The 25,217-nt window shown below is 42.0% G+C and overlaps 1 protein-coding gene across 1 annotated transcript in view; it reads left to right on the plus strand.

Annotated features, from left to right (window-relative positions):
* The window catches only part of COL22A1 (collagen type XXII alpha 1 chain), a 316,045-nt gene extending 294,612 nt beyond the window's left edge, over positions 1-21,433 (plus strand). The window contains exons 60-65 of the mRNA XM_058177405.1: positions 760-804; positions 2,012-2,191; positions 3,063-3,129; positions 10,848-11,030; positions 11,284-11,361; positions 17,611-21,433. Of these exons, the coding sequence (XP_058033388.1) occupies positions 760-804; positions 2,012-2,191; positions 3,063-3,129; positions 10,848-11,030; positions 11,284-11,361; positions 17,611-17,798 (741 nt within the window). The 3' untranslated portion in view covers positions 17,799-21,433. The remainder of the gene's footprint in view (positions 1-759; positions 805-2,011; positions 2,192-3,062; positions 3,130-10,847; positions 11,031-11,283; positions 11,362-17,610) is intronic.
* Positions 21,434-25,217: the final 3,784 nt, after the last annotated feature.

Genomic DNA, 25,217 nt, shown 5'->3' on the forward strand with positions numbered 1-25,217 from the left:
TGAACACCATCCGACCTTGACCGCTTGAAGAATGTTACCATACCCCTCAGCCCCCCTTCCTCCCCTCAGGGGAAAAATGTGGCAGCGTCTGGAACCCTAAAGTCTAATATGGTTTCCAGGCCTGACAGCCTTTCTCACACAAAAAGGTTGATGTCAGTGTTCCAGAAAACCCCTCTTCAAGTAAAGACTCTGAAGCAAGCATCTTTCAAAGTTCTTTTACCAGGATAGGTAAACTGGCACAACTGGGGAAACTCTGAATCTGGGAGATCCGGGTTTTTCCTCAGTGAAACACACTTCAAAACCACCACCCCTGATCCCTCTGCCGATCACATGCTCCAATCGCCAACCGTCCTGTCTCGAGACATCCCTCCGACCACTCCTTCTCCAGATACCGTCCTGGCCTGACCTTGACCGGCAGGAAGAATATTATTATATCTAATGGCCCCTTGTACCAAACCTCCCCTTTCTCCTACTTTTCCACACAGGAGAAAATGGCAGCGTGGAAGCCTTCGGCCTAGTATGGCTTCCAAAGCTGACAGTTGATTTATTAGTGCTACTAAGAGTGATTGCAAACTGCAAAAAACCTTTTGTTTCTTTTTTTCTTTTAAAAAAAAATCTGCTTGCTAGTACAAACACCGTTATAATTCATGCAATATAATTAATTTTCCCTTTCACATTAATACGTTAAAGAGAGATGAGACACACACACACACAAATTAGCTTTATCATTGTTCTTTAGACTCCCTCCTCTCTTTTCAGGGCACCTCAGGGAGTCCAGGAGAACACGGACAAAAAGGCGACAGGGTAAGTATGAGAGTTTCATTCATATCCCAAAATTTTAAACTCAAGCTGTCACATGTCAGCGCCAGCTTTCCGTGACAATTCAGTAGCAGATAACATGTAATCTCATTGTATTCCCTCATAGGTAAACACATTCTTGCTATTTAACATACTTCTGAATCAATTTCATTCAATTCATCATGACCCCAGCTACAATTTCATAATTTCTAGGGTTTCTCATATATTGTTGTGGCCCGCCGGTGGCCTGCAGAGCTGGCAACAGAGTCGGACAGTGAGGAAGTTGGGGAGGAATATGGGCCAGCCCTGGGGGCTGGGGAAAGCTCAGGCAAGGGCTCTGCACTGGAGGCAGAGAGGGAACTAGACAGCAGCGAGGCAGAGGAACAGCTGGAGCCCGTTCCCAGTGTGCATATAGCGCAGAGCTGCCAGAAGACAAGAATAACTAAGAAAGCAGGGTCGACTCACACACACACACACACACACACACACACACACACACACACCCTTAAAGTAGTAGGGTCTGGTCTATCCATCCAGCATTTTTAATGGGTCTCTTCTGAGTTATCACATTTATTATTATTTTTTGCTTAATTTGAGAGCCAGTTTGGTCTAGTAGTTAAGGCACTAGGCTAGAAACCAGGAGACTGTGAGTTCTAGTCCCATCTAAGGCATGAAAGCCAATCGGTAACTTTGGGTCAGTTTCTGTCTCAGCCCATGATGTTAGGCTCAGGTAAGAAGCCAGTCAATTAATCCCCTAGCAACCAATGGATAAACATTCAGTTGATTTTTTAAAAAAAAAATGGACCCTGAACTTGCAGGAAAATGGAAGGAGAAGGAGGAAGGTAAGAAGCAATGGGTGGAAACTAATCAAGAAGAGAAGCAACTTAGAACTAAGGAGAAATTTCCTGACAGTTAGAACAATGAATCAGTGGAATAATTTGCCTCCAGAAGTTGTGAATGCTCCAACACTGGAAATTTTTAAGAAAATGTTGGATAACCATTTGTCTGAAATGGTGTAGGGTTTCCTGCCTCGGCAGGGGGTTGGACTAGAAGACCCCCAAGGTCCCTTCCAACTATGTTGTTGTTGTTGTTGTTGTTATTGAGGAATTCCATTTTGAAGCAAGATGAGTGGCAATCAATCAATCTATCAAATAAATAAATCAGATTTTTTTAATGTTTAATCCAATCCAATCTGTTTTTTTTTCTTGATCAGGGAGATCCTGGAACTAAAGGTGAAAAAGGGCCAGCAGGAGTGAAGGGACCACCAGGTGATCCAGGAGTTCCTGGCCGCAAAGGACACACAGGATTAATGGGTCCCTCAGGACCGTCAGGAGAGTCGGGGCAAGTTGGCCCTCCTGGCCCTCCAGGCCAACCTGGATTTCCTGGGCCTAGAGTGAGTTTAGGGGGGGAACGTACCTTGGGTTGGCTACCCCAAAATGTCTGCCACTAGGAGGCCCAAGAAAACCAAATAATAGAACATGTGGAGATATTACGATGCAAACTCTGACCTAATTATATTTCCTTTGGAATCATGTCTGTCTGCAAATGTTGCCTCTGTATGCATCTTATCAGCTGTATTTTATTTTTTTTAACTCATCCCATATAAAAATGCAACTGAATATTGGGGAAAAAAACACTATTGTTGCATAAACCCAATCGTTTACATCCATTTCAATGTGAACCATTCCTTGTTATCAATTACAGGCAGCCTAGTTATTTTCATATATTGTTGAGGACGCCATGGAGAATTTGCTAAGGTTGGAGTATTTGGAATTCCTGCAAAGGACCAGTTTGAAGAATAGCTTCTGGAAGAAATGAACTTTGGGTTTCGGGTTTTCTTCAGCATCCCAAAATGCCTTCAAAACCCCTATTGCCATCACCAATTGGATCTATTATAGCATTTACAGTTCATGCTATTAAGATAGAGAAATATTGAGGAATAAGCTCATGCTTCCTTTATGAATGATTCAAACTTCTTTTTGTAGATATAGCATGCCTAACCATTTCTGGAACCATTTAGGATTATTACCTAATAGTTACTCCTATTCTTTCCAAGTTTTGTGACCGAAGGCCCTATGAAGTCTTTGAAAATGCTAGAGTGTGCCTCCTAAAGTCTTTTTTAAAAAAATGCTACTGTATTACATATTTTAGCTTTAGAAAGAATGAATAAACTTTCTTAATTGCTTAAGAAAGGAGTTAAGCTCATTCATAAACACCAGTATTTTAAATTCTGGTGTCTTAAGGCATTTTTTGTAATCTCCTAGGGGGATCCTCCATCGACAGAAACATTGCGAAGACTTATCCAAGAAGAGTTAGGAAAACAACTTGATGGTAAGGACTTGTATTATAACGTCCAAAAGTGGGCAAGTGATTCCAATGTGTTAGAGAGGAAGGAAGGAAGGAAGGAAGGAAGGAAGGAAGGAAGGAAGGAAGGAAGGAAGGAAGGAAGGAAGGAAGGAAGGAAGGAAGGAAGGAAGGAAGGACTTTTCTACTTCTGTTTTACACTATACATCTAAATGATGCTATGCTTTTTAATTTTGTCTCTTTCTTTTTACATGCATTTTATATATTTTTTTGTATTTGTAAAGCACCTAATGTCACTGCAAAAGTGATCAGTAGTGTATACATTTGATAAATAGAATAGAATAGAATAGAATAGAATAGAATAGAATAGAATAGAATAGAATAGAATAGAATAGAATAGACTTCTTTATTGGCCAAGTGTGATTGGACACACAAGGAATTTGTCTTGGTGCATACGCTCTCTGTGTACATAAAAGCAAAGATACATCTGTCAAGAATCATAAGGTACAATGCTTAATGATAGTCATAGGGAAACAATATCATATTGTTTTCAACTCCTAGCAAACACAGAGATAAGGCCCTTTAAAGTAAAGGTAAAGGTTCCCCTCGCACATACATGCTAGTCATTCCCGACTCTAGGGGGCGGTGCTCATCTCCGTTTCAAAGCCGAAGAGCCAGCTCTGTCCGAAGAAGTCTCCGTGGCCATGTGGCCGGCATGACTCAACGCCAAAGGCGCACAGAACGCTGTTCCCTTCCCACCAAAGGTGGTCCCTATTTTTTCTACTTGCATTTTTACGTGCTTTCAAAACTGCTAGGTTGGCAGAAGCTGGGACAAGTAACGGGAGCTCACCCCGTTACACGGCAGCATTAGGGATTCAAACTGCCGAGCTGCTGACCTTTCGATCAACAAGCTCAACGTCCTAGCCCCTGAGCCACCGCGTCCCTTTTAATAAGGCCCTTTAGCACCCTTCAAATACTATATCACTAATAACTTTGAGCTTCTCTTGAATTTTAAAATTCTTTCCTGACAATACTTTTCTTGTTGACTTTTCACCTTTTATATAAGTCTTTTTCCATAGCTGAAATGTCTTAAGCTTTTTTTTTTGCAGCTGCATTGTTTAAACTTCTAATTCTGTTTTTGAAGTGTCCCCCCCACATACACATCTATTTTGTTCTCCTTTTTCAGGAGAAAACAAATTACATTGATACTTGTTTGGAAAACAGTTTCCAAACAGGTATCAATGTAATTAAGATTCCCCATCACTATTCTTTCATGCCTCTTTAATTTGGTTGCATGAATTAAGTTTGTATAAGGACTAGGAATGACATGATAGCAGTATTTTTTTTTAATTTGCATTTATATCCCGCCCTTCTCCGAAGACTTAGGGAGGCTTACACTATGTTAGCAATAGTCTTCATCCTATTTGTATATTTATATACAAAGTCAACTTATTGCCCCCAACAATCTGGGTCCTCATTTTACCTACCTTATAAAGGATGGAAGGCTGAGTCAACCTTGGGCTTGGTGGGACTAGAACCTGCAGTAATTGCAAGCAGCTGCTGTTAATAACAGACTGCATTAGCAGTCTTAGCCACAGAGGCCTATGAGGGGCTGCCACAAAGAAGAGAGGGTCAACCTATTCTCCAAAGCACCAGAAGGTAAGATAAGACCAATTCTTGAATACAGCTCATCTGTCTGGAACCCACATTGCATATCGGACATTAATACAACTGAACGAGTCCAGAGATATTTCACAAAAAGAGCCCTCCGCCCCTCTGCTCTCAACGAAATACCTTATGCCACCAGACTTGAAATTTTGGGTTTAGATAACTTAGAACTTCACCGTCTTCAGTCTGACCTAAGTGCAGTACATAAAATTATCTGCTACAATGTCCTACCAGCCAATGAATGCTTCAGCTTCAACCAAAATAATACAAGAGCACACAATAGACGCAAACTCATGGTGAACCGATTCAAACTAGACTGCAGAAAATACGACTTTAGTAACAGAGTTGTCAACGCCTGGAATGCACTACCTCACCCCATTCCTAAGAAGTCCGTAACCAATTTGGCAACGAAGGCTCTGCAGCTTGCCAAGTTCCTCTGAGGTTTCTCAGGGCAGGCAGAGTCCAAGTTGTGACTTCAGCGATAGGGTCCGGTATCAGCAAACTCGATAAGACTTTGCTTGACTCAAGGTTGGAAAGCCAAAAGCAGGTCCTTTATATAGGCTGTGGGGTGTGGCTCCATGACTCAGCATTTATCCAGGCCTGCCCCTCCCTTCCTTCTGCTGGCGTCGCCTCTCAGATCTCCGGAAGCAAGGGTCTTCCCATTCTGAATTGTCTTCAGCTGGATCTGCTGGCAGCTTCTGGGAAAGGGAGAGGTCAGAAGGAGTAGGCCCGAGCAATTCCAATACCTGGCTGTTTTCCTGCTCTGACGGCTGAGCCAAAGGAACACACGCTGTATGAGTGAGATTTATCAGGCTTGTCCTTCCACTCCTGGAATCGTCTCTGGGCATGGGGCTAGGGCCGGGGGCTGGAGGCATGGTTGGCCGTTCATCTTCATTATCAGACTCGGAGTCTGATAACAGGCTCGGTTGGAGACGGGAGGGGCCCGGCTGAAGAGAGGAGGGAGGACGAGTCACAACAAGCAGTTGCTTTTAATTACGTTCTCATCAATTTTGTTCTGGAACTTAATTGTTCTCTACAACATTGCCAAGTTCATTAATTTGGGTTTCTGGAGGTGAATGTTTCTAACACACATACAACCAACGGTGGGTTTCAAATTTTTTTACTACTGGTTCTTGGTGGGCATGGCATGGCTTGGTGGGCGTGCCTTGGTGGGCATGGCAGGGGAAGGATACTGTAAAATCTCCATTTTGTCCCCAAACCAGGGGAAGGTTACTGCAAAATCCCCATTCCCTCCCGATCAGCTGGGACTCAGGAGGCAGAGAATAGATGGGAGTGGAGCCAGCCAGAGATGGTATTTACCTGTTCTCTGAACTACTCAAAATTTCCACTAGCGGTTTTCCAGAACTGGGCAGAACCTGCTGAAACCCACCTCTGCATACAACCATTCCTTTTCTATAGTTTCTGAATTCAACGTTAAGCAGAAGATTTGCTTGCTGTCTTTTCTTCAGTAGATTATAGAGTGGTAAATAATAAATATCCTAAAACAGTAAAATATGCATGAAAGAAAGAAAGAAAAAATTAACAATATTATGTGGCAGCAGCTAAAAATATTCTGCAAGCTAAAGCATTTTTCAAAGTAATTTCCCAAGGAAAATAAAAATGTCTTCAGTTGGTAGAAGAGGCACATAATATAAAGGTGCATTGTTATTTATTACTTTATAGTGGTGAGCGCTTTTTCCTTCTACTTCTTCTTCTTCTTGATCTCTTTTGAACATTTTAAAAAGGCAGGCTGTGTGCTTCTAGCCCAGCTGTTACGTGCTCTGAAGATTACGCCTAAGGGTATCAAATCTACCCCTAAGGATATCATTGTGAGCTTGTAAGCAAAACCTTTTCACATTGCTCCTTCGGCACACAACTTTTCAGCTTCTTTTGTTTTTAAAAACTAGGGAAATAAAAACTGCCCTTATCCCCCAAAGACCAAACCTTGCTCTGATTTCAAAGCAATAGATGAAGGAAGAAACTAGTTCTGGGATAAAAGAAAATCAGAGAAGAGTGGGGGAGAGAGGGAAGGAGAGATAGATAATATATAGATGATAGAGGGAGGGAGGGAGAGAGAGCAAGAGTGTGTGTGTGTGTGTGTGTGTGAGAGAGAGAGAGAGAGAGAGAGAGAGCGCAGTGCAGAGAGAAAAACAGAAAGAAATTTTCATTCTACCACAGCTGCTGCAATGAATTTTGGAAGAGTATTTATTTATTTATTTATTATTTACATTTCTATACTGACCTTCTCCAAAGACTCAGGGCGGTTTACAGCCAAGTTAAAAAGACATATACAAAAATTAAAACACATTATTTCAATTTAAAAATCTGATTCCATAGGCCGAATATTAAAATGACAAGTAATAAAACCACCCATTAAAATTACCCTTAGGCCAACCCTGCTCGGTGAAACAAAAAAGTCTTGAGCTTGTGCTTAAAGGCCCGGAGGTCAGGAAGAAGGCGTAGCCCCAGAGGCAATTCGTTCCATAGGGTAGGTGCCCCCACAGAGAAGGCTCTTCCCCTGGGGGCCGCCAGCCAACATTGTTTGGCTGACGGCACCTTGGGGAGAACCTCCCTGTGAGAGCGCACAGGTCGATGGGAGGCTATTAGCGGCAGTAGGCGGTCCCGTAAGTAACCTGGTCCCATGCCATGGAGCGCTTTAAAGGTGATCACCAACACCTTGAATTGCACCCAGAAGACCACCGGCAACCAGTGCAGCTTGTGCAGGAGAGGTGTTATATGGGAGCTCCGAGATGCTCCCTCTATCCCCCGCGCAGCCGCATTCTGTACCAGTTGAAGTCTCCTGGTGCTCTTCAAGAGGAGCCTCATGTAGAGAGCATTGCAGTAATCCAGGCAGGAGGTAACGAGGGCATGAGTGACTGTGCATAACGAGTCCCGGTCCAGGAGGGGACGCAGCTGGCGGATCAGGCGAACCTGAAAAAAAGCTCCCCTGGCGATGGCCGTCAAATGCTCTTCTAACGACAGCTGTGCATCCAGGAGAACACCTAAGCTGCGAACCAACTCCCTGGAGGCCAGTGACTCGCCCCCCACAGTCAGCGACGGAACTAGCTGACTGTACCGGGATGCTGGCATCCACAGCCACTCCGTCTTGGATGGGTTGAGTCAGTCTGTTCGTCCCCATCCAGACCCGAACGGCTTAAGGCACCGGGACATCACATCGACGGCTTCGTTGGGGTAATCCGGGGTGGAAATGTACAGCTGAGTGTCATCAGCGTACAGTTGGCAACTGATCCCAAAACCACAGATGATCTCCCCCAACGGCTTCATATAGATGTTGAACAGGAGGGGCGAGAGAACCGACCCCTGTGGCACCCCACACGTGAGGTGCCTCGCGGTCGATCTCTGCCCCCCCGCCAACACCGTCTACAAGCAGTCGGAGAGATAAGAGGAGAACCACCGAAAAATGGTGCCCCCCACTCCCAGGCCCCTAACCCCAACCGCTGCAGCAAAATACCATGGTCAATGGTATCAAAAGCCGCTGACAGATCTAGTAGGACCAGGATAGAGGAACAACCCCTATCCCGGGCCCTCCAGAGTTCATCAACCAATGCGACCAAAGCCGTCTCTGTGCTGTACCCAGGCCGGAAGCTGGACTGGCACGGGTCCAGATAGACAGTTTCATCCAGGTACTGAGTAAAGGAGAAGATGCTTGCTCCTGGGGAGGAAAGCTATGGCAAACCTAGACAGCGTACTAAAAAGCAGAGACATCACCCTGCCAACAAAGTGCGTATAGTCAAGGCTCTGATTTTCCCAGTTGCAATGTATGGCTGTGAAAGTTGGACCATAAGAAAGGCTGAGCGCTGAAGAATCGAGGCCTTGAACTCTGGTGCTGGAGAAGACTCCTGCGAGTCTCTTGGACTGAAAGACGAACAAACAAGTCAGTCCTAGAGGAGATCAACCCTGACTACTCTTTAGAAGGCCAGGTCATGAAGATGAAACTCAAATACTTTGGCCACCTAATGAGAAGGAAGGACTCACTGGAGAAGAGCCTAATGCTGGGAAAGATTGAGGGCAAAAGAAGAAGGGGACAACAGAGAATGGTGGCTGGATGGAGTCACTGAAGCTGTCGGCATGAGCTCAAATGGACTCCAGAGATGGTAGAGGATAGGAAGGCCTGGAGGAAAGTTGTCCATGGAGTCGTGATGGGTCGGACACGACATCACAACTAACAACAACAAAGGAGAAGTGGAATGATTAAAGAAGTTATTTGAGGAGAAAATTAAACATTTATGAAGGTATTTATACCAAGGTTCAGCTGTGTCCTTTAGATGATGTCCTGTTGTCATAGATCTGGCATATAGAAGGAGACTTTCTCTTCCATTGTTCCACAACTATGACATGTTCTGAATTGCTTGGGACTTACCTTGGGATTGGACTTTATTTTTCTTGATATTTGGAATATCTGAAAAGATGCATCTATTTTCCCATGCTTCTAATTCTTAAAATGGTTTTAGTCTGGACTTTAAGATGTGTTTTGAGTTTCATCTTGATGTCAGGTCCAGAGATGACACTGTGAGATCCCCTTGAGCCCAAATCTTTATCTGTTCAGTCACTAAATTTGGCCAACACTTCACAACCAAATGGATCAAAGTATGACAGGCCCATCTGGTCTTCGCTGTTTCCCAAAATTTGCCCAAATTCATGTTCATCTAACTAACCATATCATCCTCTTCTATCGCTTTCTCTCTTTGCTTTCAATAAATCTTTATTAGGATAAACAGGTTAAACTTAATAGATAGAAGGGGCATAATGATTAAAGATGCTGAGCTTACCAGGTTCGAGACCCAAGCACCACACAATGGGTGAACTGTTACTTACCCTAGCTCTTGCCAACCTAGCAGTTTGAAAGCATGCAAATGCAGGCAAATAAATACAGGCACCGCTTCAGTGGGAAGGTAACAGAGTTCCATGGATATCTTAAAATCCTTCTGGTGGTGATGCTGTCTAGCCCACATTTTTCTACCTTACCAAAGAAGTAGGTTGCGGTCTGCTAAATGTTGTCACAGTACAACAAATACTGGGACAACAACTTTGCATCGTAATGCATTGAGTACCAAATTCAACATAGAATAGAATAGAATAGAATAGAATAGAATAGAATAGAATAGAATAGAATAGAATAGAATAGAATAGAATAATAGATTTTTTATTGGCCAAGTGTGATTAGACACACAAGGAATTTGTCTTGGTGCATATGCTCTCAGTGTACATAAAAGAAAAGATACGTTCATCAAGGTACAACATTTACAACACAATTGATGGTCAATATATCAATATAAATCATAAGGATTGCCAGCAACAAGTTATAGTCATACAGTCATAAGTGGAAAGAGATTGGTGATGGGAACTATGAGAAGATTAATAGTAGTGCAGATTCAGTAAATAGTTTGACAGTGTTGATGAAATTATTTGTTTAGCAGAGTGATGGCCTTTGGGAAAAAACTGTTCTTGTGTCTAGTTGTTCTGGTGTGCAGTGCTCTATAGCATCGTTTTGAGGGTAGTAGCTGAAACAGTTTATGCCCAGGATGCGAGGGGTCTGTAAATATTTTCACGGCCCTCTTCTTGATTCGTGCAGTATACAGGTCCTCAATGGAAGGCAGGTTGGTAGCAATTATTTTTTCTGCAGTTCTAATTATCCTCTGAAGTCTGTGTCTGTCTTGTTGGGTTGCAGAACCGAACCAGACAGTTATAGAGGTGCAAATGACAGACTCAATAATTCCTCTATAGAACTGAATCAGCAGCTCCTTGGGCAGTTTGAGCTTACTGAGTTGGCGCAGAAAGAACATTCTTTGTTGTCCTTTTTTAATGATGTTTTTGATGTTAGCTGTCCATTTTAGATCTTGTGATATGATAGAACCTAGAAATTTAAAGGTTTCTACTGTTGATACTGTGTTGTCTAGGATTGTGAGAGGTGGAAGTATGGAAGGGTTTCTCCTAAAGTCTACCACCATTTCTACGGTTTTGAGTGTGTTCAGTTCCAGATTGTTTTGGTTGCACCACAAGGCTAGTCGTTCGTAGAAGCATTCATACTGACTCATTGTGTATTTTCTTTCCTACAGCTAGACTTCCCTACCTCATAAGTCAGTTACAGCCTTCCCAGATCAAAGCACCTCAAGGTAGACCAGGGCCTCCTGGATCACCTGGAAAGGAAGGCCTTCCAGGTAGAATTGGCCCTCCAGGAGAACCTGGCAGACCTGGGCAACCAGGTTCAGAAGGTCCTTTGGGACCTATGGGACCAAAAGGTGAGTAGCTCCTTAGCTGGAAAGCATCTTTAGATCCAAATGTTCCTTCTGATTTAGACCTTTCAAGGACTACAGACAATTTTTGCGATGTGAAATGCTGCGTGACAGTCTTGCTGCTGTCAACATATAGAGTAAGAATGATGGCTATCGGTATTGATAAGAAGGGGATGGTCAAGAATCTTTATATTTGCACTCTGTGAAACAGTAGAAGTCTTAATACTGTAGTTAAAATGTATTTTATTTTCTCCAACAGGTAACAGAGGGGAGAAAGGAGAGAAGGGAGATGCTGGCATTGGCCAGAGGGGTGAAACTGGTCCCCCAGGAGTAGCAGGTGGGTTGCTTATTCTCTACAAATACAGATTTTATAGTAGTGGCCAAAATTGTGGAAATCTTTTGGGAAAAGTGTATTTTCTAAAACTAGCTAATAACACCACATTTTTTGGGGGAGTAGTATCGTAAAATTCTATATCAATGGAAAGATAATTTAATCAAGAATGTAATGCAATAACTTTTATGAAGGATTTGCTATTAGAATAGCAGTTACAGTATAAAGAAGAAAAGTGAATCATGTACAAAAAATGAGATATACAAAGGTTATCATCGTATAAAAAATGAGATATACAGAAATGATCACCATATCACTTAATACTTAGTTGGGTAACCTTTAGCATGAATTACAGCCTTACAACATCTTCCCATGGAGTGAACCAAGCCTTTTAGTTCTGCAGCTGTTCTAATGTGAAACCAAGACTGAATGATTGCTTCTATTAACTGGGTATTATTGTTGGGTCACTTTTGACTAACAAATTTCTTTAGTCGGCTCCAAAGATTTTCAATTGGATTAAGGTCTGAGCTATTCTCAGGCCATTCCAGCAGTGGAATTGGATTATCTTGAAACTTAAAAAAAAAAAAGTGGTGTTATTAGCCATCAAACCTCAAAAATACATTTTTCCCAAAAGGTTTTCACAATTTTGGCCACTACTGTATGTGGCTTATGGCAACTTTCCCCAAACTTGACCAAACTACCAATAGAAGAGAATCTCTGTAGTACAGTTTGAACTTTAGAGTCCTTGTTGTTTTCTGAACTTGGTTTTATGTTACAAGCCAGAAGTTCCAGAATTTCTAGGCAACATCATTTGGAATATAGGTAGTCCTTAACTTACAACCATTCATTTAGTGACTGTTCAAAGTTAAAATGAGACTGCAAAAACAAAAACAGTGACTTATGACTGTTTTTCACAATTTACAACCATTGCAGCATCCCCATGGTCACCTGATCAAAAGTCAGACTCTTAACAACTGTCCAAATGCCCTGGGGTCATGTGATCACTTTTTCTTACTTTCTGACAAGCAAAGGTAATGCGGAAGCCAGATTCACTTAAATCCATGTTACCAACTAAACAACATCAGTGATTCACTGAACAACTGTGGCAAGAAAATGGAGCAAAACTCACTCCTTCTTAGCAACATAAATTTTAGCTCAATTGTGGTCACAAGTCAAGGTTTAATAGCAGTAACTGAATAGAATAGAATAGAATTTTTTTATTGGCCAAGTGTGATTGGACACACAAGGAATTTGTCTTGGTGCATATGCTCTCAGTGTACATAAAACTGTACATACTCTCAGTGTACATAAAACTGTACTGTGAGAGGGATCTTGGAGTCTTAGTGGACAACCAGCTAAATATGAGCCAGCAATGTGCAGCAGCATCCAAAAAAGCCAATGCAATACTAAGTTGCATTAACAGAGGGATATAATCAAGATTATTAAGGGTAATCTGGGTTCACAACCAAGGTTGTGGACTGTTGAGCAGAGTATCCTACACCCAAAAACGACTGAGACTGGTTGTATACAATAATAGTCACTTGCAGACAAACTGGGGTTTGATATTCCTTTACTTTTAGGGAAAAGGCAAAGACATAGTCCAAAAACAATCCAGGTCATACACATATAAAGCCAGTCAGGGATGTTACAAATATTAAGTCTTCTTACCAGCGTAGACTTGTACAACAAACCAGATCTTCTTTAGAAACACAGTTCAATACATAACAGTCAGTATCTTGAGGAATCAGTAACTAGCCATGATCAAGCAGCGATCATAAAGCTCAAATATACAGTTGCAGCATGTCATCAGGCTACAATGCTGTAGCGTCCCTGTAGATTCCCCACAAGCCATAATTTAGTAGTCCTTTTATACATTGGCTAGAGAGCTCAACCAATCAGGATGCTTGCATGATGCAGCACAGCCTTAAAGCAATATCATGCCTTTCTACAAACATACATAGTTAGTTTATATATTGCCTGCCCAACTAGTTAGGCAAATAACAATTTCCTGACAAAGATCAAGGGAGATACTAATACCACTCTATAAAGACTTAGTAAGACCACACCTGGAGTACTGCATCCAGTTTTGGTCACCACACTATAAAAAAGATGTTGAACCTCTAGAAAGAGTGCAGAGGAGAGCAACCAGGATGATTAGGGGACTGGAGACTAAAACATAGGAAGAACAGTTATAGAAACTGGGCATGGCTAGTCTAGTGAAGAGAAGGACCAGGGGAGACATGATAGCAGTCTTCCAATATTTGAGAGGCTGCCACAGAGAGGAATGGGTCAAGCTATTTTCCAAAGCACCTATCAGCCAGACAAAGAATAATGGATGGAAACTGAAGAAGGAGAGTTTTAACCTGGAAATAAGGATAAATATTCTGACAGTGAGAACAATCAGCCAATGGAACAGAAGTTGCCTTTGGACGTTGAGGGAGCTTCAACCCTGGAAGGTTTCAAGAAGAGATTGGACTGCCATTTGTCAGAAATGGTGTAGAGGCTCCTGCTTGGGGGGGGGAGGGGGTTGGACTAGATGACCTACAAGGTCCCTTCCAACTCTGTTAATCTGTTAAAACTGACTGACTGTATTCTGCAATAAGCTTCAACGATTCCTTGCTACCATCTGCCTCGTGATCAGGGATCCTATTTTCACAGATTTCTCTCTCTCTCTCTCTCCTCTAAGCCAGGGGTCTCCGACCTTGGCAACTTTAAGACTTGTGGACTTCAACTCCCAGGTTCCTCAGCCAGCAAAGCTGGCTGAGGAATTCTGGGAGTTGAAGTCCACAAGTCTTAAAGTTGCCAAGGTCGGAGACCCCTGCTCTAAGCCCTTTTCCTATAAATATTTGTGAAAGTGACCTTCCATGTACGCTTTGGTATTCATCAGTTGGCGGGAGTTCGACTTCCCTGCTCTAATGCCCCACCCAAAGCTTCCTTTTGACGTTCTCTACTTCCACAAGACAAACCTTTTGAGAGGCCCACATTTTCCCTTAAGAAGTAGAAACAGCGGTTTTAGGAGGAGGATGAAAACAAATTCTCTCTACCTTTTGCTTCGAACATTTTTAGCAGGTGGTGCTGCTAAAAAAAGGCACCATCCTTTGAAGCCAAGCAGGTGGCTAAAACAAAGAGGAGCTGTCACAGTTTTTGGTGTTTTTTTTTTAAAAAAAGGTTCCTGATAAATGGGGTGAAAATGAATGGATGGAAGTGAGTTGTTTCTCCGTGTCATATAATCTGTGACACGGGGTGGGTATACGCATAATTTTGTGGGTATATGCACAATTTTGTATTTATTTATTTTGTCATGTTTATGTAGTATACAGTATTGACCAAAATTATGGAAACCTTTTGGGAAAAAGTGTATTTTTGAGGTTTCATAGCTAATAACACTTTTTTTTTTTGGAGTTTCAAGATAATCCTATTCCACTGCTGGAATGGCCTTGAGAATAGCCCAGACTGTCACCCAATTGAAAATCTATGGAGCCAACTAAAGAAACTTGTTAGTCAGAAGCGACCCAGCAATAAAACCCAGTGAATAGAAGCAATCATTCAATCTTGGTTTCACATTAGAACAGCTGCAGAACTAAAAGACTTGGTTCAGTCCATGGGAAGATGTTGTAAGGCCATAATTCATGCTAAAGGTTACCCAACTAAGTATTAATTGACGTGATAATTTTTGCATCTCTTGTTTTTTCTACGTGATTCACTTTTCTCCTTTATACTGTAACTGCTATTCTAATAGCAAATCCTTCATAAAAGTTATTGCATTACATTTTTGATTAAATTATCTTTCCATTGATATATGACATGAGCCAGCAGTGTGCAGCAGCTGTTAAAAAAGCCAACACAGTTCTGGGCTGCATAAACAGAGGGATAGAATCAAGATCACGTGAAGTGTTAGTGCCACTTTATAATGCCTTGGTAAGGCCACACTTGGAATATTGCATCCAGTTTTGGTCGCCACGATGTAAAAAAGATGTTGAGACTCTAGAAAGAGTGCAGAGAAGAGCAACAAAGATGATTAGGGGACTGGAGGATAAAACATATGAAGAACAGTTGCAGGAACTGGGTATGTCTAGTTTAACAAAAAGAAGGACTAGGGGAGACATGATAGCTGTGTTCCAATATCTCAGGGGCTGCCACAAAGAAGAGGGAGTCAGGCTGTTCTCCAAAGCACCTGAGGGTAGAACAAGAAGCAATGGGTGGAAACTGGTCAAAGAAAGAAGCAACTTAGAACTAAGGAGAAATTTCCTGACAGTTAGAACAATTAATAAGTGGAACGACTTGCCTTCAGAAGTTGTGAATGCTCCAACACTGGAAATTTTTAAGAAAATGTTGGATAACCATCTGACTGAGATGGTGTAGGGTTTCCTGCCTGGGCAGGGGGTTGGACTAGAAGGCCTCCAAGGTCCCTTCCAACTCTGATGTTATGTTATGTTATATATAATTTTATGGTATTACTCCAAAAAAAGTGGTGTTATTAGCTAGTTTTAGAAAATACACTTTTCCCAAAAGGTTTCCACAATTTTGGCCATTACTGTATATTGGAGGTAGAGACCCTTTGAGAACTGTATGCAACAAATTTTTATTTTAATGTATGCCGATTAGTATGCCTTCAGAGTGACAATAAAGTTATTATAAGTCTATGTTCTAAGTAGTCTGAGTCTAAGCCTAAGTTCTACAGGTAGTCCTTGACTTACAACCGTTCATTTAGAGACCATTCAAAGTTACAACGGCACTGAAAAAAGTGATTTAGGACTATTTTTTCACACTTACGACCATTGTTGCATTCCTATCATCTTGTGATCAAAATTCAGATGCTTGGCAACTGGTTCATATTTACGACCGTTGCTATGTCCCGGGGTCATGAGATCCCCTTTTGCAACCTTCTAATGAGGAAAGTGTTGTGACCCAGGCCCAAGTAGGTAGTAATAAACTTAGTCCATGGAAAAACAAACTTTATTCGAACAGCTGGGAATTACTTCATTCTCAGCGTCGTTCAACTCAAAGTAAAACAAATGCCTCCCAACACAAATTCTTCAGTTATCTTATAAACCTTAGTCCAATTAAGCAAACTGCCAAAGGCCCTTCCTGGCAAATGTCCAGAAGTGTCGTGTCCCACTCCTCCGCTGACGGCCGGGTCAGGGAAATCCGAATCAGGCTTGCCTCTGCAGCTCTGCCCAAAGTCCTAGCAAAGTCCTCAGAGCAGGCAGGAGACCAGAAAGTGACTTCAGCAAGATAAGTTCGACTTTGCCTGACTCAGAGACTGCCAGAAAGCAGATCCTTTATATAGGCCATGGGGTGTGGCTCCATGACTCAGCACTCATTAAGGCCTGCCCCTCCCTTCCTTCTGTTGCCTCCACCTATCCAATCTTCTGATGCGAGGGTCACTCCAATCAGCTGTTGGAAGTAAACTTTCCTCAGGCTCACATGCTGTGGAGGAGGGGGAGGGGTCTAGCTGCTCCATTTGCCTGGGCATGGAGCCAGGGCTGGGGCCGGGGGATGCTCCCTCCTCTGCAGCCTGCTTGGGCATGGAGCCAGGGCTGGGAGCGGGAGGTGCCCCCTCCTCTGCAGCTTGTCTGGGCATGGAGCCAGAACTGAGGCCGGGAGGCATACATTCCTCCGTGTTCGGGAGCAGATAAGCAGACCCCGGCTGTGGTGAGAGCGGAAAAGACACAACAAGAAGCCACAAAAACAAAGACATACACGAAGCAGAAGACGGAGCAGAAGACGCAGATACAACATTGTTTTCCAGCAAAGCTGAAACACCAGTGCTGGTCTGTTTTAAGCCTTATGGGAAAGGCCAATCATCTCTTGGCCCTACTCCTGAGTTGTCCTCTCTGCTTGAGCTTCTCTTGCCTTCTGGCAGCTCTTCTCATGTGTGCATTAGGAACAGGCTCCTCCTTCTGTTTCTCTGCCTCACTACTATCAGCCTCTGGAGGCCACACCTCACTTCCCAATGGCCCTGGCCTCACCTCAGCCTCATCGCTGTCCATAGGCTGCTGACGGACCACAACAGAAAGCCGGATTCACTTAACAACCATGTTTCTAACTTAACAAATGTCATTGGTTCCCTTAACAACCGTGGCAAGAAAGGTTGTAAAATGGGGCAAAAATCACTTAACAAACGTCTCACTTAACAGAATTCTCGGGCTCAAATGTGGTTGTAAGTCGAGGGCTTCCTGTATCCGTAGGTGTGTCTACTAAACTTGTCCACACCACAGCAATCATGTTTATTCCCACCATTTTCTTCTGTAGGTGTTCCAGGTGAACCTGGCTACGGTAAGGACGGTATTCCTGGAATCCAAGGTGCTCAAGGTGAAGCTGGCCCTCCTGGCCTTATGGGCCCCCCAGGACCTCCAGGGGCCAATGGACAATGTGACCCCTCCCAGTGTGCTTATTACGCAAGTTTTGCTGCTCGGCCCAGCAACGTCAAAGGTCCTTAAAATTGTATCCTCCATTGCTGCTTGTGGACCTCTCGTGGACCTTCTTCAGAAAACTTGGATGAAGCAAGGGAGTTGGGAGATCCTGTCTCTTTTGCTTCTTCTTCTTTGACAAGGAGCACGGAGGCTCTGGAAATTAAATGCTGCCGGACAGTCGGGTTTTTATGATGAAGAAATGATTATAATTCACGTTTATTTTATGCAGTGAGAAGTGATTTTTCTGGGAAGGTTTTCTTTTTCTTTCTTTTTTTAAGAATATTTTTTATATAAAGATTGAGGTTGAATTTTTCCCCCTTTTGTAGATGGTCTTCTAAAAAGTTCACGTGAAACAGGAAAAAAAAAAGGAAAAGGTGGGTAAGTAGATGCAAGGGGCCTTTGTTGAGAGACATTTGGATGTCTGTTTGCTAGCTTAGTCACCATTCACATCTGGAGATGCTGTAATATTGGCTATCAAGGCTTTGTCCTATAAGTGTTCCATAGAAATTTAGATGTAGCAATCTCAATCTTTTAAGAGCATCAGGACAGAGGGAAGAGGACAATTTGCACGTGTCTTTGCACACTCCTTAGGAATCTATGGTATTTGGCTCACCATGGTTGAGCACTAACCTCTCTGTAAAAATTTCCTGGCATGAGAACAATTAATCATTGGGATGGGTTGTCTTCCAGAAGTTGTGGCTTCTCTATCACTGGAGGTTTTTAAAAAAGAGATTGGACAGCTATTTGTCCAGAATGATATAGGATGTCAGAGTTTCTTGCAAAAATCCAATCCAGAAACACACATAGATAACTGATTCAGCAGGATTCATTAACTTCTCTTTATATACATAATAACTGATGAAGTAAATTTTACAATACCAATAGCAGAGCTCTTTCAACGGGGTTGAAGTTACAGGCAAAACACACAGGCAGCGGTACAGTTAGTTTCATTTCAGCAGAGCAGACTAGTTTCAGTTTCTCTGCATAGACTCAGAAGCTGCAGACTAAGACGCGCCCTGGCTCCAGTCTGTCTCAGCTCCCAATTGGCTGACTTAGTTGCTACGACTAGTCATTGGCTGACCTTGTTACCATGTCTCCATTCAGTCCCCATTGGCTGATCTATTCCAGTCCGTGAATATTCATACTCTGACATAGGGTATCCTGCTTGAGTAGGGAGTTAGACTAGAAGACCTCCAAGGTCCTTTCCATTGCTGTTATTCTATTATTAGGAGAAAAATGAGGAGGAGGAGGAGGAAAGTCCTAGCAACAGTGTCAGACAGCAGCAAAAACTTTCTGTAATCCTAAGTACTTCTTTCTAATTGCAATCAAAGACCTTCACCAAATCCATTTTTTTTATCAACAGAACTGTTGATTTTGCCATTATTTGCTTGTTCAGTAAAATGCATCTGTGAAAATTCATTTTTCATCACTTTTTTTTAAAAAAATTCTTTGACCTAATTCCCAGTAGGGTAGGCGATCCTTTAGCAGTGCAACAGTGGGTTATGCCTGCTCTTAAGCGTACTTTTAGTATTTGATCTCTTATAAATATTATAAATACGACCAGCCATGCACCTTCAAAATAAATTTCTGGGAAACTGTGAAAATAATTATTCTACCACCATAATCTTTTCCCAAAGATTATTTAGCTAAGCTTATAACTGTCTTCTGTGGCTGCTTAGCAGCAGTTCCCTAATGAAACGAAGCAGCAAATGCAAGAGAGTAGCTCAGAATTGAACGGTGAAGTCCATAGTGCTCTCTGAGCTTGGTTGCCCCAAAGGTGCCTTTTCAGGTGGCAATTGGAATTGGTTTTTTTTTCTTTTGAAGATGTTTCACTTCTCATCCAAGAAGCTTCTTCAGCTCTGGCAAAATTGGGAGGAATGGAAGGATTTGGGATAACCATGACCTGGGTGATTGAGAATCTCTACAGACTCTGAATTTGGCTGTTTTCTTGCAGATCTGTTGTGACCCAGGCCCAAGTAGGTAGTAATCAACTTAGTCCATGAAAAAACAAACTTTATTCAAACAGCTGGAATTACTTCATTCCCAGTGTCGTTCAACTCAAAGTAAAACAAATGTCTCCCAAACATAAATTCCTCAGTTATCTCACAAACCTTAGTCCAATTAGGCAAACTGCCAAAGGCCCTTCCTGGCAAACGTCTAGAAGCCACAAAAACAAAGAAGTACACAAAGCAGAAGATGGAGCAGAAGATGCAGCTACAATGTTGTTTTCTGGCAAGCTGAAACACGGGTGCTGGTCTGTTTTAAGCCTTATGGGAGGGTCCAATCATCTCTTGGCCCTATACTCCCGAGTTGTCCTCTCTGCTTGAGCTGCTCTTGCCTTTTTGCAGCTCTTCTCATGCGTGCATTAGCAACAGGCTCCTCCTGTTCCTCTGCCTCACTACTATCAGTCTCTGGAGGCTCTGGAGTCCGCACCTCACTTCCCGATGGCCCTGGCCTCACCTCAGCCTCATCAATGTCTGACTCTGTTGCCAGCTTTGTAGGCTGCTGACAGACCACAACAAGATGTTTCATGATCCAACTAGGTAATATCATTAGTGCACAGCACAATACAGTACACTGACGATGTTACCTAGTTGGGTCATGAAATGTCTCCAAGGACACAACCCAGCTCAGAGAGCATCACGGACCCTGCAACTTAAGAAACATTGTTTTTTACATTTATATCCCGCCCTTCTCCGAAGACTCAGGGCGGCTTACACTATGTTAAGCAATAGTCTTCATCCATTTGTATATTATATACAAAGTCAACTTTTATTGCCCCCAAAAATCTGGGTCCTCATTTTACCTACCTTGTAAAGGATGGAAGGCTGAGTCAACCTTGGGCCTGGTGGGACTTGAACCTGCAGTAATTGCAAGCAGCTGTGTTAATAACAGACTGCATTAATCTGTTGAGCCACCAGAGGCCCTTTCTCAGCCCTAGCATCCTTTCTTCCTACAAGAAAGATAGCAAAGTTTGAACTAGGATCTTATGGATGCAGAGAAATTGTTTTCAGTTTGGGTTCTCGCAGGGCATGAATTGTATCTTTGAATACACAATGCCATGAAAAAGACGTGTGCTTTTGTGCTCAAGATCATCGTGCATGTGTGTGTATACACAGAGAAGGTCGTCTGGTTCCTTTGTAAAATGATCTAATTTTAAGTTTGTGCTCCGAAGCATGAAATGTATATAGGATCCGGCCAATTATTCATCAGTTATTTGGAGGCACGAGGGAAATTATTGCACATAAAGAAACAAAGTTCTACTATTTCAAATCTGGTTCTTGGATTACCCTGTTTAAAAATGCTTCAATGAGTACTTAGTGCCACAGCCAAATGTTATTTATGTGTTTTAAAAGGTGCTATCTTTAATGTGGATTCCATGGCATCAGCAAGAATTCTCTCTTTATCTTGCGTGCATGTGCATAAAATGTGTCTAAATTGTGTTTATAGCAGATGGGCTATTCTCCAAGTAATTATGATGCTTGCTTTGCTTTGTTTCTAGAAGATAAAGCATAGATATTTTTTTTCCTGGCAAAGAAATATGCTTGCCAAATTATTTAAAAGGGAAATAGTTTTTTTTTCTGTTTCAAATTGGATTGAATCATTTTTTTTCTTTCTGTATGGCAAGATTTGGTTGATACTGAGTGAGGCTGATGTGTGTGTTTTGGTGTGTGTGTGTGTGTTAAATTTATATTTACTGACAAAGAAATAAAAGGAGACTAGTATAGATCTATTTTAAGCTATTTAGTTCTTATCAGCTAACCATACCCTTCTGGGATTTGAACTCTAACCCTTTTGCCTTTCAGCCCCAAATATAAATTTTATATAAATATAAATTTAACACAAAATAGTTTGCTGTCAAAGCCTGTGAGGGCTCCTCGATTGGGGCTGAAAGTATGCTCCCTCCCATATTTAGGTAGACCAGGTTAATTCGATAGGAAAAAAAAAACCCACTTAATCTTTCCCCTGGTACAGCTGACAAAGCGAGGAGAAGAACCTGTGGCTTAGAGGTTAATAGATCTGCCCAATATGCAAGCAAGCCCAGGTTCAAATCCCAGAAGGGTATGGTTAGCTGATGAGAACTAAATAGCTTGACATAGATCTATACTAGTCTCCCTTTATTTCTTTGTCAGTAAATATAAATTTAACACAAAATAGTTTGTCGTCAAAGCGACTGCCTATGAGGGCTCCTGGATTGGGGCTGAAAGGCGAAAGGAAAGCAGTTCCCTCCCATATTTGGGTAGACCAAGTTGCTGGTCTAAGAAAAAAAACCTACTCGCCTTAAGATGTTAGTGGTTGGAAGTGGGGTTATTGTCGTTCCTAACAAGGCTCTTAATCTGGAAATGTAGATGTATAACAAAAGGTTGCTTTGTGGTCAGCATGTAGAAAAAAACTCAAACCAAAACATATATGGTGTGACCTCTTTCCCAGTCCATTTTGACTGTTTTCCGGTTGAACATTAAGAGTTTGGGATGCTAATCAAAGGCTAATCAAACTGCAAAATTGATTTAGATATTTGGAGTTTTAACGTAAGAATCCCATTGAATGTAGAGTTGCAAAATTAGGCAGTCCAGACTATGAGGAAGCGAGAAATAACACCGACTAGGGAGGTTAATTTGGTTTGGTTTAATTTTGTCTAACAATGTATGGTCATAGACCAAATAATGCAAAGAAAATATGTGCCTTCCAGTTAGAAGGAAGGAAGAAAGGAAGGAGGGAGGGAGGGAGGGAGGGAGGTAGGTAAGTAGGTAGGTGTTTGAATGAAGGAAGGTGTTAAGGAAGGAAAGAAGAAGGAAGGAAGGAAGGAAGGAAGGAAGGAAGGAAGGAAGGAAGGAAGGAAGGAAGGAAGGAAGAAAGGAAGGAAGGAAGGAAGGAAGGATACCTACACTTAGAGACACACATAGTAGTTATGGACATTTGCATTTCTGTGTATATAAAATGAAACACATTTCCTTCTGAAAAGAGATCTTTTTTTCAAGAACAAAGTGTTTATCTTGCTGGGTTATAAGTCTAAGAGACCTACAGTGAATCATCTTGAGAAGTTACGCAACCCATAAATGAGATGTGGATTGATATAATCCAGACATCCAGCAATATTGGATAGTACTTGATCCAGCTCCTACATCAAACTTGACATTCCCAAATTTGACCTCTTACAAATATGGACTTCAGCTTTCAACATTTCAAAAAGTGACTGGGGAATGTTGAATGTTAAATATTACACACAGACTAGGGAATGGAGCTATTTGCTCTTACTATAGAGGACAGGATGAGAACCAGTGAGTTAAGGTTATTGAGAAAGTCCTGCATAGAGGAATTAATTCTACAGTGCAGATGGCAGCCAGTGGAACAGGTGTATCATGACATGTTGTGTTCTTCTTCATTAAGGTATTCGGGCAGAGACCGAATGGTCCTCTGTTAGAGATGCTTGTATGGATCTTTCACTAAGCAAGGGTATTGGACTCTATGATCCTTAAGATCCTTTTCAGTTCTAAAAATCCTGGAACACCGGGGAACTACCAGAGGACTGGAAAAAAACTGATGAGGTTCCCATCTTCAAAAAAGGAAAACAAAAAACAAAAACCAGACCCAGGAAACTACAGACCAATCAGCCTAACATCAATACCTGGGAAGATACTGGAAAAGATAATTAAAAATAAACAGATCTGCCAACATCTAGAAACAAGTAAAGTAATAACTAGCAGCCAGCACAGGCTTGTTAAAAACAGATCATGCCAAACAAATCCTATTTCATTCTTCAACACATTGACTAAATTACTAGTCCAGCGAAATACTGTGAACATAATATATTTAGACTTCAGCAAGGCATTCAACAAAGTAGACCACAACCGACTTCTTTGTAAGCTAGAAAAAGGTGGGATAGATAGCATCACCACCAGATGGATTCGCAACTGGCTGACAAACCGTACTCAACGAGTACTCCATAATGGGTCTAAGTCTACATGGAGGGAAGTAAGCAGTGGGGTACCACAAGGTTCTTTCTTAGGCCCAGTACTCTTTAATATCTTTATAAACGACTTAGATGAGAGAATAGAAGGGGAACTCACCAAATTTGCAGATGATACTAAGCTGGCAGGAATAGCTAACTCCCTAGAAGATAGGCTCAAGATCCAGATGGATCTTGACAAACTTGAACACTGCGCCCTATCTATCAAAATGAAATTCAGTGTAGAGAAAAGTAAAGTCTTGAAATTAGGCAAGAAAAATTAAAAGTATAGACTGGATGAAACCAGGCTTAATAGCAGTAACTGTGAGAGGGATCTTGGAGTCTTAGTGGACAACCAATTAAATATGAACGAGCTGTGTGCAGCAGCAGCCAAAAAAGCCAATGCAATCCTAAATTGCATTAACAGAAGGATACAATCAAGATCAAGTGAGGTACTAATACCACTCTATAAAGCTTTAGTAAGACCACATCTAGAATACTGCATCCAGTTTTGGTCGCCACATTATAAAAAAGATGTTGAGACTCTGAAGGCCGGAAAAGGAATAATGGATGGAAACTGACCAAGGAGAAATTCAACCCTGAAATAAGGAGGAATTTTCTGACAGTGAGATCAACCAACCAATGGAACAGGAGCTGCCTTCAGAAGTTGTGGGAGCTTCATCACTGGACGCTTTCACGAAGAGATTGGACTGCCATTTGTCAAAAAAGATGTAGGGTCTCCTGATTTTTTTTTTGTTTACATTTATACCCCGCCCTTCTCCGAAGACTCAGGGCGGCTTACAGTGTATAAGGCAATAGTCTCATTCTATTTGTATATTTTTACAAAGTCAACTTATTGCCCCCCCAACAATCTGGGTCCTCATTTTACCTACCTTATAAAGGATGGAAGGCTGAGTCAGCCTTGGGCCGGGCTCGAACCTGCAGTAATTGCAGGCTTTGTGTTCTTAATAACAGGCATTACCAGCCTGCGCTATTCACCGGCCCTTGTTGATTGAGGGGGGGGGGGTTTAGACTAGATGACCTATAAGGTCCCGTCCAACTCTGTTAATCTGTAATCTATTATTCTGTCATTGCAGGTTGCCAAAATGGGGAACCCTTGTTCTCCTGTAGAGGTAGTCCTCAACTTACAACAATTTGTTTATTGACCGTTCAAAATTACAAAGGCTCTGAAAACAGTGACTTATGGCCATTTTTCACACTTACGACTGTTGCAGAATCCCCATGGTGATGTGATCAAAATTCCGATGCTTGGCAACTGACTCATATTTATGACGGTTGCAGTGTCCCTGGGTCATATGATCACTTTTTGCAACCTTCTGGCAAGTAAAATCAACGGGGAAGCTAGATTCACTTAACAACCGTGTTGCTAATTTAACTGCAATGATTTGCAATGAGTGGCAAAAAAAAAATGTTGTAGAAGAGGGCAAAGCTCACTTAATATAACTGCCTCACTTAGCAACAGAACCTTTGGGCTCAAA

This window comes from Ahaetulla prasina, chromosome 3 (assembly GCF_028640845.1).
Source record: "Ahaetulla prasina isolate Xishuangbanna chromosome 3, ASM2864084v1, whole genome shotgun sequence".
Taxonomy (NCBI): Eukaryota; Metazoa; Chordata; class Lepidosauria; order Squamata; family Colubridae; genus Ahaetulla; species Ahaetulla prasina.